A 13668-nucleotide genomic window follows, 5' to 3' on the forward strand; every position below is an offset into this window, starting at 1 on the left:
ATTTGTCCTGTGTCACACTTTAAAACTTTTTTTTTTTGCATTCCTTCTAGAAGTAGGACTTTTTATTTCAAAGAATCTGACTCTTGTGCTAAAGAAGCTTTTATGAAGGCAGGTATTTGAACTTCATCAAACTAATTCCTGTCCTACCCCAAAAGTGTTTTTTTGCAGTAGGTAAAGAACAGCTTAGGAGATTTGTGGCGAATAGCCCATTTTGGTTTTGTGTTTGGGTTTTTATTTCTTTTTCCTCTTTAAGCCTCCACAAGACTTAGGAAAGGTCTGACATGGTCAAGGATGTTATACAGCCCTGTGATCTATGTGAGTGTCATTGATAGTTGTCTCAGTAAATCATATGTATATGCAATTGATCTACTACTGGAGTTGATCTGCCTACAGGAGTATCCTCCTCCCTCAAAGAAAAATGTAAGAAAATAAAGGTAAATTCATGGGATATTTTTAAGCTTGCATAATTACAAGCATATTCTTTTAAGTACTAAAAGCTTACCATGTTACTTCATTCATATTGTCTCAGCAAGTATAAAAAAACCCATTTAAATTAATTTCTCAGATTACTTTAAAATTGTTAATAAACTTACTAGGTAACATTCCCTTAGTGACAAACTACCGAGTATGTGCAATATATTATTCAGAGTAAAAATGGTTTTGAAGGAAGGCTTGTTGAAAAGAGTATGTTAATGTGCAGAATTGTATCCTGTTGTAATGATTCACATGAGAATAAGTCTTTTAGTGCTGTCATTTGGTTGTAAACCATATTGTGAGCACATTGGTTAAGATTTATCTGACATAACTTTAGAAGTGCCTGTCTGAACTTGTTGTCCTTTTATAGTCAGTAAAAAGTACTACATTCCCTGAAAAAGATTTATTTCATTCTGATGTTGCAGCTAAAACCACTGAGATAATCACTTCCCTGAAGCATCTTTTACCTTCCCATAATGGTAAAGAGAATTGTGAAAATTAGCCCAGATACACATAGCTGTAATTCAAATCTCTAAGGACTACCTTTTTTTTTATTTAAAAATAAATAATGTGTGCCAGTTATGAAACATACCTTCTTAAGTTTTTTTTTAGCTGTGATTTTCTCTGTAGTTATATTGATATATTTAGGTTAACAAGTGCATATGATCAGCACACATTTGTCATTGAACAATTTAATTTATTCCATTTAGCATTCTAAATGGTTTTGCCTAAAGAAATCTTCTTTCATGCAGTTGAAGAAGAATCTTCCTAAAAATCTGAATTAATTGTTTAGAAGTTTAAGGTTTTAGTTAAGGACCATAAAATAGTAACCTGTTTTTCTCCTGCCCAAGTCCGCTACTGCTTTTCTCAGACAACTCTGCTTTAATGCTTATACTGTTGCCTGTCTTTATATAAGAAACAGTAGCAGTCTGATTCCACATATTTGGAATTCTCACTGGTGATTATAAAATCTGTTCAGTGTTGTTTTGTAGAAAAGATGTTCCAGTTTTGACAAAAATTATCTTTCCATGCTATATAATGGCTTTAGTTATCATATTTAGTTAAATATGATTACTTTAGTTATCATATTCAGTTAAAGGTTTACTAATTTTCAAAAGAACTAATTGATTTGGGATTTTAAGAGATTTTCAGTCTCATTTGAGTGGGTTATTCTCAGCTCTTTTTCTGTGGAAACTTGTGCCATATGCTGAGTCAGCTGTTTTATAATGCTGAAAATGAGAGATGAGCATTAGGGAGAGGAAGAGAATTAATAATTTTGTTTCCAAACTGTTTACCCCCTATATAGCTACAAGGAAAGAGGTGTGGGGGTTTTTTTTTGTGGGTTTTTTTTTTGTTTTTTTTTATTTTATTTTATTTTATTTTATTTTTGTTTGTTTGTCTTGTTTTGTTTTTTTTATTATTTTATTCTGGTTGTATATGTATATACTTGAACTTAACATGCTTCTGTTTAAAACAGATGAGGTTGTCATGCTGACTGTGTTATGCCTTCATTTATTTTTGCCTTTAGAAAAAGGAGAGCAAATGTGATATTACTTAATTAGGAGAATATAGGAGTGACCTGGTGGAGATTAGGCCTGGATGTAGTTAGGGGTTTAGTAATTATAGTATTGTGATACTTGAATTTTTCAGTGGCACTGTCTGTCTAGTATTGGAATTCAAATTCTTGATTTTTTTCTTAAATAAATGCAGATAGGACTCCAATTTGAAGGAAGCTAGAAAATGCTTCTTTGACAGCAATGAACTGCAAACTTAGAGATGTAAATGCTTTAAGACTTTGATTTATATAGACTTTAGCTCTAATATGCTGTCTTTAATCATTGTTGTCTACAGTTTCATGAGGAAAGGAAGTGGAGAGGGAAGTTTTTGAGCTCTTCTCCCTGGTATCCAGTGCGAGGATGCATGGGAATAGTTCAAAGCTGTACCAGGGGAGATTTAAATTGAATGTTAGGAAGCACTTCTTTGTAAAGAAGATAGTCAAACACTGGAACAGACTTTCTGAAAGTTGTTTGATGCCCCAAGCCTGTCAGCGTTTAAGAGGCATTCAGATAATGCTTTTATCAACATGCTTGAACTTTCTGACAGCCTTGGAATGGTCAGACACTTGGACTAGGTGATTCTTCTAGGTCACATCCAGCTGAAATATTCTATTTACTTTTAATTTCAATGCATTTTTTCAAACGTGATTTGAAGAATCTGATACTAAAAAAATCCAATTTTCAGAAGTAACAATTTAATTCTAGATGTTCAGCAGCACGTATTTTATTGCATTTCAAGAACTGGTATGAATATGCTATCTGAGATATGTAGACAACTTGTGTTTGGGGGAGTATTTCTTCTCTGTTCTAGATCAAAAGGGTGTAAAAGACCAGCCTAAGTTCTGCAGAGATGTGGCAATTTAGGAAGAAACCCTTTTATTGCATAGCATGATGAATGGTAGAAACTTACTGAGGAGTGGCCACAATACTCAGAAGAATGGAGATTCCAAGGAAAGCAGCTGCATTTGAGAATGGTGGTGTAGGTAAAGGAAGGTTCTTGGAAAAATTTGCAAGGACTGTCAACCTGTTATAAGCAATCTCAGCACGGGGAATCCAGTTTAACTTGCTTATTACTGGCAGTTCAGTACCACTTTGGGAGGACTTGTTTGTTGACCACAGTTAACACACCTGTAACCATTATCTCAACACTAGATTGGTGCTTCATTTCTTACAGCTGAGCTGTGAAAAATGCAAAATATGAGAAAGTACAAGCAATACTTCAGGATACTTAATCACAGTGAAAGCATGGTCTTTACTAAATATTAAATAGTCCCTTGAAAAATGTGAAGACTTTGTGTTTGACATAAAAAAAGATTGCATTTGAGATGTATGATATGGAAAGAGCACTAATTTATGGTATGGCATACTGCCTTCTGTGAGGATTTCTGTCGAAGAGTTCATGTTGTACTCTAGCTGAAATTTGTCTTATTACAGAAGTCTATTACAGGAGCTATATTAAAAATAAGTTAATTTTTGAAAGTATGATTTAACTTTTTGGTATATGGTGTTGCATCCACAGTTTTACCCAACTTAGAAAGCTGTAAATTCATTATGAATATTTAGTTGTTTATTGGCAGTTTTTAATATGGCAGAGTTTTTAGAAGCAGCACCCTCACCAGATCCAAGATCTCTTTTCTGGATGATAATATCGGACTTTGGAGCCTGTTGTCTTGTACACATGAGGAAAACTATAATAATGTTAAATTAGTTTGCATTTACTAATTTTGATTTTTTAAGCATTGTTTCCTGGACAGTTGATATCAGAAAAATCTTTATAGATTTCAGCGGTTGGTTTTTAACTGGATTTAATGAATTTTTGGCTACTCAGCAAAGTTGGTCCTTTCATTGGTGTCAGCATATTACCAGCTTATTGTCACTGTGCTTCTCTGCTGGTTACCTCCCCCTGTTGTGGTGGAGACTGGTTATTCCTCTTCACCTACAGTCCTCCTTGGGAAATCCACCTGCAGAAATGTTGTTAGAGGATACTTTTTTTGTAGTGAATGTTCTACTTCTTTTATTTGCTGAATTCCATTTGATTGTGCACATTTTAAAGCAGAGATGCCTGGTCTATTTTTCGAACACAAATTAACCATGTTCATTTATTTCTGTATACTTGCTTCACTTTTGTTTAGCTTTTCCTTGTCATCTTAGACTTCTTTTTATCAAAGCTGTTAATATTTTTAATTCATCATGAATTTAGGATGACTACTTTAAAGAAGTCACCTTCCCCTACCTTCCTGAATTGTTGCTATCATTGTCAATTAGTTCATTAATTTGTTCCCTTTACTAAGGGATAAGTTGATTTTAATGATAATTATGAAAATTTTTGCTGTCTAAAATATGCTTAAACTGAAGTTAAGGGCAAATAGGAGCATTTTCATGTTTTCTTTGGTGAAATAAGCAGTCAGGCTGATGGGCTATAAATTTCTTGTAGCCAATTGTGCAAGTGAAATAATTGTAGCACCTGCTGGATAGTCTGTAGCCCAGGAGAAGATTCTCCATAGAATCAATTTTATGAGCGTTCAGTGTATTTTTGTTGCAGATTTTCTGAGATGCTTTATAGAATAAGATGTTTTGGTTTTAATAGTACAGAAATATCCTGTCACTTCAGACTGATACAGGGGCTTCATTTCAGTCTCTTAAGTGTTACATATTAGTATATTGATTTACATTAGAAAGCAAATACACTTTGAATTATTTTAGTCTGTAGTGAATTATTTCCATCTGCTTTACTTATTCTATATTAGTTTATTAATTTAAATTAACTAGAAGTTTACAGTGGGTAGTGTTGGAGGAAAGGGGATCAATCTGCATTGCACCTCTTCATTCCAACTGAGGCATAACTGAATTTTTTCCTTGTTTTTAAGTCAAACTTATCAAAACCAAACGATGGGTAGCATATCTAGTCTGAAGGTAGCCTGTCAAAATATTATCACAGAATTTGTGAGGTTGAAACAGAAGTCTGGAGGTTCTCTGATCCAACCCTCTTGCAAAAGCGAGGCCAACTAAGCCCAGTGGTCCTGATCTGTGACCACATGGCTTTTGAATGTATCCAGTGATGAAGACTCAGCAGATACAATTTTTCATCCTAGATTTCCTCTGTGGAAAGAAATGGAAGAAAGTAAACACTTCCAGGAGGTGTTTAATTTCATCTTTGGATAGTCATCTGAGAGAGCTCAATTGGTTGTCTTCTACAGGTGGCTGTTTTACCTCTGTGTGTTTTTGACATAATCTCAGGCACATCCTGGTGAAGAGATATCTGAAAACACAACAATGCAGATTACTGATGAAATATGGACAGGTTGCTGCTGTTTCAGAAATAAAAATTCTGCCTGGATTTCTTAAAAAAAGAGTAAAAACTCTATGAAACTGTTTCATCATTCTAAAGAATGACCACAGAAATAGTGTGCTTCTAATCTTGACATTTTTTTGGCTTCCTTTGGTACACATTATGTGTTTACCAAATATGCAAATATATGATATACAGTCACAAGTTTTAAATTAAAGTACTAATTATAATTAGGATAATAGTTTTTATTTGAATGTAATTAAATGTCTCAGGAGAACTAAGGAGGTAGTCAGTTTATATATTTAGCATATTAGAAGCTTTTATGTTACAAAATTATAATTAATATTAGCAACCAATTGATAGAGGAAAAAGTAATTTGAAAGGGAATGCAAAGTATAAATTAGGGTGGAAGCCAAAGCTAGTCCTTGCTTACTTGTATTATTTGTCTGAAGATGGGATATGAAAGAAGTCCTTGAATATTTGGGTAGGCTTAGCCACCAAAAAAGTTTGCATAGTTTCCACTTGCTTATTTTTTTTGGAGTTTAATTTGAAGTCAATACCAACTGCTTTTAAATAGGCCATAGCTTTGCCTTCTATTAAAATTGACTGTTGAAATTATGCACTTATAAGAGATAATTCTTTGAATAGCTTTAATTTAAAACTTGTTATTGAAATTTTAATTACATAACTCCATTAAACAAATAGAACAAAAATTATTAGAATTATTTTAATATAAATTTATTCCATTATTTTGTGTAATATATTTACAGTTACTGAAATTAGTGTTGCTGACAGGCTGAGAGAGTTGGTTTGTTCAGCCTGAAGAGGAGAAGGCTCCAGGGAGACCTTATAGCACTTAAAGAGAGCCTAAAAAAGAACTGGACAGGGATTTTTTACAAGGGCATGTACTGATAAGGTTTGTGGGGGAAGGCCTTAAACTGAAGGAGGGAAGGTTTAGATTAGATAGTAGGAAGAAATTCTTTACTGTGAGAGTGATGAAGCACTCAAACAGGTTGCCCAGAGAGATTGACCAAGGCTGGAGGGGACTCTGAGTAACTTGGTCAAGTGGAAGGTTTCTGTCCATGGCAGTGTGGTTGGAACAAGATGATCTTTAAGTTCCCTTCCAACCCAAGCCATGCTCTGATTCCATGATTCTGTGAAATTTCACACTGGTACTTTCAAAATTCTTCAAAGTTACTAGGATAAAGTAGGATACATGAGAGTCAGGCTGTGTTTCCTTCAGAACTGAAAGATGTTTATGTCATTAAAAGGGGTTTGTTTTCTTTAAGCTAAATTTCGTATTTGGTTTAGTAGATTGTCTTGAGTTCAGCTTTTTTAAGTTACACAAATAACTGATCAAAAATGTTGAATTCCATTCCTGAAGATAGAATTTGGTCTTGACTGCATCTTCTTTTACTGGTTTGCTTTTCTCTCACTCCTAATACATGCCTGGTATTTGTGCTATTTAATTGGAGCTTAAGACTTTGGGGGCAGTGTTTTACCAGTACCTGGATTGATAGGAGTCAGGCTGTCATTTCATCAGTGCTGCTGTTAACTCACTTCTTATCTGAGTGCTTGCTCCTTTCCTGGGTTCAGTCTCTCCCTTGCACCAATCAGCAGGTTTCCTTGACCACACAATGAGCTGATGTGTGGTATAATAATGTAAATTTTTTATGTCTGTGTTACTCCAGAGCAGATGAGTGGTTATTTTTCGGGGCATGACTGTTTGGATGGGACAATGGAAAAGGCAGTAAGGTCTTCCAAACACATAACTAAGGGAAAATGTTGGCTTATATCAGGACAAAAAGCTAAGTTAATTTCAGTGTCTTTTTTTTAATTGAGTAAGCAAATTTCTGAGAATGGTGGAAAAGCCTCTATTGCTTCTTGAGCTTTTCAGGTTCTGCACTACATCTATCTGTCTGGGCCATGCTACCATTTCAATTACTTCATAGGAAGGAATGCTTCAAATATATTTTGATTTTATTTTATTGAGATGCTATATTCAACACAGTGACAAAATTGAAGGAAGTGTTTTATGATACTAATGTGTATATTTTTTACAAGCTTTGTTTTGCATAGCATGATTGTTAATTTACTCTTAGAAAGCATAACTGTAACTTTCTCTTATCAAAGTTGCTTCTCTAACCATGTAAAACATTTTCTGTATTGGTCACAATGGAGGTATGAGAGACACTAAACTATGTATTTCACACTTTAATGCTGTTCTTGTTTTCTTTTTTAGCTGGTTGGTGGTGAATTTGATCTAGAGATGAACTTTATAATCCAGGATGCAGAGAGCATTACATGCATGTCAGAGCTTTTGGAGCACTGTGATGTAACGTGCCAAGCAGAAATCTGGAGTATGTTCACTGCAATTCTACGTAAAAGTGTCCGTAATTTACAGACTAGCACAGAAGTTGGCTTAATTGAACAGGTACTGCTGAAGATGAGTACTGTGGACGACATGATTGCAGGTATAAATTGCCGACTGATAAAATAATTATTGCATTCTTGACTTGCCAATGTTTTGTGATTATGGAAGGGTATGGGATGTTTTGGTTTTTACTTAAAGTGATGTTTTTATTAGTACTGCTATTGAGTCAGAAGTACTTATTTATTAATTTCAGGAAAATGACAAAAATATATTCTTAGTTTGAAATCTCTGTAGATTCATTGTATAAAATAACTGGTTGTTAATTCATATGAGAAGATATTGTTATCTTAATGATAAAAAAATTAAAATAATTAGAAACAGTGTTAGACTTTTTAACTACAAGGCAATATTTTAGTTTTTATATATATTAGTGATTTTTAATCATGATGTCAGAATTGCTAAATCCATTTTAAACATAACCTCATATGACAGCATAACAGATATTATTTACAGGTTTTCATGCTGGACATATGGATTACATTAAACAGTCATTCCATAATGTATTCCTGTGGTCCCTATAATGCATTTTAATTTTTTACATTTGTGTATTTTAACATCCTATAGCATTTTGCAGCATTAAAAAAATAGCATGTTTGCTTTGTTTGCTGAAAATAAGTGATGAATTTATTGCCCAGTTAAGGCTTTCATGGTATGTTTGTGGGAGTTCAGGATATTCCACACTACGTCCTCTCCATAGCAGAGTACAGATTATAATCCTGATTAATTGGATAAAGAACATGTTTGCTCATCACATTTAAATATGGCACCTGAAGAGATTTATATGATTACTATTTATTTTCCCTGGGGGAGCTTAGGCAGTTTCTTTCAATACAGTGTGAAAGCAAAGTTCTTAATTATTATATAATTTCTGACTGATGGTAGAATACTTATATTGTGAGGCATTTTTGAAAGATTTCATAGCTTTACCTTCTGTAATTCTAATATTTCAGTTGATGATCTGATTCTTGACACATGTACAGGTTTTGTGGAACTGTAAACTAGCAAGGATTTCAGACAAGAAACAAGAAGATGATAACTATAGAATGAAAACTAGATTACTGAGGAATTATTTTTTTCATTGTCCTTTTTTCTTTTATATTCAGTATAAATTTGTTTGCTATATTAAGTATTTGGAAAAGCTGCCTTCTGTGTTTCAAAACAAGACATCATCAACATCTTGTTTAGGAATGTATCTCTAAATGCTAAAATCATTTTAAAGTGTTTTGCTAAATACTGTACAGTGAAATTCAGACTGAAGTATAACAGACCAATAGATTCATAAATAATGATTTTCACCAACTATGTTTTGTTTACAATATTTGTAAGTATGGTATGTCAGAATAGTGTAAAGGTAAAGATACTCTCATATTCCATGGTAAATATAACACATTATATGATGAGAACAAAAATTTCTATCCTAAAATCTTTCAGGGTTTAACTCATGGAGATAATGTTCTTACATGAGTAATCACACCAACAAAATTTGTCCAATTTAAGCTCCTGTAAGTTGTATATGTGGCATACAAGACTGTAATGGTGCCTCCATTAGAGAGTTGTTTTTTTTTTTTTTTTTTTAACTGCCTAGTTAATTGTAGAAGTCAGAAATCAAGAGCATATGATCTGGATTTTAGGAGCATTTGGGAATTTAAAAATCACTCTGAATTTACAGATATTAATATAAACCAGGTATAGTAAATTTACAAAAAACAACCTAATGGATCATCTACTTCAGTGATCTTATTTCTGAGAGTGGTCACACAGTGCTTCAGAAGGAGACCACCTGCACAAAAAACTTCAGTAAGCTTGTTCTTTGGTATACTTACATGGATGGAATATATATTTAATTTAAAATCAAAAGTGAAAATTGGAATTCTGATGACATTTTAGCTTTGCAGTGTGTTTCAAATTATCTAAGTATCATGAATATAAGTATATCATGATCAGGGATTGAACAGAATCATGATTCCTAGTGTTTTCCTCTGATAACTGTAAATAGATGATTTTTGGAGAGGTTTTTTTGAATAACACATGGAAGCAACCAAATTGATCATTTTACTTTTATCTCTTGATTTCTGTAGGCATCTTAGTGTCCTTTTCTAAGTGATAATAATATTGGTAATAAGTCAGAAGTAACAAAAAAGGTCATGTAATAACTATTTCGATATTAAGCAAAATCAGTGACAACTAATGCAGTATCTGTGTTCCCTAATCTCCTATGCAAATATTGAGGTCATAATTGTAGACTAGTTTTACCTCAAATATTTCTATGAGCATCCCAAAGCCAGGGAATAAAATAAGAAATTTTGTGTTAAAATGATTTTTAACATTAAAGGGAGGATACTTTGAACAAGAGCTGTGTTCATTTTTACTTCTAGGAAGTCAGTACCACTTTTTTCCCAAAACAGTTGCTAGTACTCTGTCAACCCAAGGTTTTGAATCATCATCTGTAAAGGGTACAGGTTTTCTGGTTTTTTTTGGTTGGTTGGTTGTTTTTGTTTTTGTTTTTTTGTTTTTTGTTTTTTTTGTGTTTTGTTTTTTTTTTTTTTTGTGGTTTTTTGTTGGGGTGGTTTTTTTTTGGTTTGTTTTTTTTTTTTTTTTTTTTTTTTTGGTAATTTGCTTCTCTGGGACTTGCCTGTTTGTTTTTAGGTCATCTCACTTGTTCCTTTGTGAAACATTTTGATTGGACCTAGATAAGGTTTAAATAGACAAGACAGGCAATAATATCTGTTTTATGTTCTCATAGCTCACTTTCAGGACCAGTCTAAATCTGAAGCCACTCTTCTATGATTTTATGATAGTAAGAGAGCAGCAAATAAACATGTACCCAAACTTTTGCAACGAGAAGAATTTTTCTGTCTGTTTAGATGGAGACTCTCAGATTCATGAGGTTCTGAGTACTTTAAATATCTAACTTCATGCAGTTTTACAGATTCTGTGGTGAGGAATAAAAGCTTAATCATTTTGAAAGTCTCAATGGCAACCCAAATGGGCTCAAATTGTTTTCCAGAAGCACCACCTTTCAAAAAAATCTTTGTACTGAGACAATCTGTTATACTAATATAGGGAATGGTCAGCCATGTTGTCAATAGTTAAGGAGAAAATATTTTCATAGAAGATTAGTGCTTTTTTTTAAACACTTGCACAGAATCTTCCTTGAGGGACTCACTTCTTGCGATTCTCTGTTTCCAGGTGATGAGTAGTGAAGCAGATCACCTGCTTTGAGGGACTCTTTGGGATAGTGTGTCTGTAGTCCCATCTCAGAGGTCTGAACGATGGATGAGAGAGTAACCTGAACTCATAGAGAGTGGATATGTCTCACCTAAGTCCCATCTTTTTCCTCACAGTTATGTTGTGATGATGTAGGTAATTGTTCTAAAACTTCTGGGACTGAATTCTTAAGCACTGAAACAGTTCCTAGTTTTCAAGCCACAATGTTGGGTTTTGACTGTTCTGTCATTAATGGGCTGTTAACAAGCTTTCCTCTTTCAACCCATTCCGTAAGAAAAACTGCAGAATTATCACATTCTTGATTGCAACCTGTAAAAATTAATTTACATCACCAACAGGGGTTAAAATTCACAATTTCATGGCCTTGTAATATTAAGAGGTTAAGGAGGCATGAGGGTAGTTTCCTGAAGTTTTCTTTTGAATGCTATTTAATATGTCTTCCAAAGTTAATGCCAGACCCTTCATTTTGATATATGTGCATTGTTACTTGAAAGACAGGCAGGCATTTTTCTACTGTATTTTCATATTAAGTGACTGAATAAAGCATTCTTTAAAGGTTAATTTATAGATCATATGAAAACTGCTTAATATGAAAGTATTCAGAAGGTGCCATTAATATAAATTAGAAATACATTAAAAATGAGAAACTGCCTGTTTTCTCCTTCTGGACTTAATTTTGTAATATACAATCTTGTTTCTGAAATGAGATCATGGATTTCAGTTATATATGTAATCTTATTTAATATTAAAAAAAAGTAGACATTTAGAAAGTCCAGATGTAGTATGCTTTCTGACCTTTGTCCATTTATAGATGAGTGGATTACTAGGATTTATAAACCAGATGGGACTGACTCTTTTATGAGATTTCTAATAAGCATGAATAAAGTTACGTAATAATTAAGTTTTTATGTTGAAACAGAAACCTTTAAATATCCTTAAGTGCTTCAACTTCTACAGATGTTGTTTGCTTTATCTTTTCTTGTTACCTACTGGGCTTCAATCTTCCAGGTCATTGTTTTACCCAGTTACATAATTAGGGAGCTTATTTTGTTTCTCTCCATCAATGTTTAATTCATTATTTATAAATATGTATTTCTAATGCCGGTAGGTTACCCACACCTTCAGTAGAAATAAGAATTTTTCTGTGCCATAAGGTAGTACAGGGCTATAACAATGAAATAAAGCAGCAGATGTTCAGTGATTTTGAAAACTTGCCAATTATTTCTGTGTTTGACTGTATTTGTTTGCAATTTTTCCTCTATATTACAACATATCTTTTTAGTAGTGTTCCGATTTTCATCAGACAACTTTGCTTCTGCACAACATTTTTTCTCTGTAAAGGAAGCAAAATTTGCAGTCCCTTGATCTGAAAAGAAAGCTGAAACTACAAAATAGGAATTGGGAAATTCTCAGCCAAAGATTAGTATTCACTTGTGTTTATTTCCTTTTCTGAGTGTTAACTGTGTCTGTTCCCAGTTTCTGATCATGCACAGGATGTGCCAGCTTTACATCGCAGGCTGGATACCACAGTGAAGGGGGCAGGTACTAGGGGAGCTGAGTCATAGAATTCACCACCATGAAAGAAAATGCATTTATTTTTCTTAGGTGTATTTTGTTTTCCCTAATTCTCTCACAAATTTATGTGGCACTCTTTTTGAAGGGAAGATTAAAGAAATGAGAGAGGAGAAAAAATCTATACTTGGAGATTAGGACTATATTCAGAATTTATGGTCAGAATGTCTGCTAAGTTGCAAATGCTTTTCTTTTGCCTTTCCTGATATGCAATTTCACTCACTAAACAATTTACTATGTCTTCTGTAAATTCAATTATAGTCATTTTTCACACATGCCTTTTGCTTGCTAAGGATTAGAAGGTAGTTTAATTGTGGAAAAAGCTAAATAAATATTAATGCTTTTGCTCAAAACCACATATGTATGGATTTGCAATGAGAAAAATTGTTTTAAAACAAAATATGAATGTGAAATGTCTTTGGAAAGAATTGTTTCTCCTGAAAACTATTCTTTGTCAGCACCTGTAAGAGTCATCCTTTCACTAATGACCAAGGATAACATGCAGTCCTACAGTAAAATGTAAACTTATCTGTAGAAAGTTATGTCTTCTACAAGTTTTAGCAAGGAGGCAGGAGGGGGTGGAGGAATTCCATGATTGTTGAACAGATGAGGACAATGTGTCAATGCTGATTCTGTCTTGTCATAGCTCTTTTGTTTTGAAAACTCTGGACTTCATTGCTTGATCTTTGAATTACATTCTTATGCCTCATCTGTGAATATGAGCAAATTGGTTTACCTCCCGCCAGAGCAAGTTCTAATTCTTATTAGTCCATTTTATTCCAGAAAAAAAGTGTGGAGTATAAGAAAAGGTTCAGAATCCCACAAGCTAACAAATTCTTAAAATGAAATTCTGGGGTTTTAAATAAGTATTTTTTAACCTAATAGTCTCTGAAAGGAAGACTCTGTTTAATGTTCTTACTGTAAAAGCTTATGGGTTTTGAGATACTGTAATGAAAGCTGTATTCCATAATCCTGTTAGCAATTTTGATCCCTTCTTTTTATTGTGCTCTTTAATTATTTTCTTGCTATGATTTCTGTTTGTTTGTTTGATTTCCTTTTTTGTTTGTTTGTTTGTTTTTGTTTGTTTGTTTGGATTTTTGTTTTGTTTTGCTCTT

The 13668-nt window shown here is 33.3% G+C and overlaps 1 protein-coding gene across 2 annotated transcripts in view; it reads left to right on the forward strand.

Moving 5' to 3' along the window:
* NBEA (neurobeachin) overlaps positions 1-13668 on the forward strand; it is a 457382-nt gene that overhangs the window by 70241 nt on the left and 373473 nt on the right. For both annotated transcript variants that reach the window (XM_054003372.1, XM_054003379.1), the window contains exon 2: positions 7562-7793. In XM_054003372.1, the coding sequence (XP_053859347.1) occupies positions 7562-7793 (232 nt within the window). The remainder of the gene's footprint in view (positions 1-7561; positions 7794-13668) is intronic.

Source organism: Vidua macroura, chromosome 2 (assembly GCF_024509145.1).
Source record: "Vidua macroura isolate BioBank_ID:100142 chromosome 2, ASM2450914v1, whole genome shotgun sequence".
Taxonomy (NCBI): domain Eukaryota; kingdom Metazoa; phylum Chordata; class Aves; order Passeriformes; family Viduidae; genus Vidua; species Vidua macroura.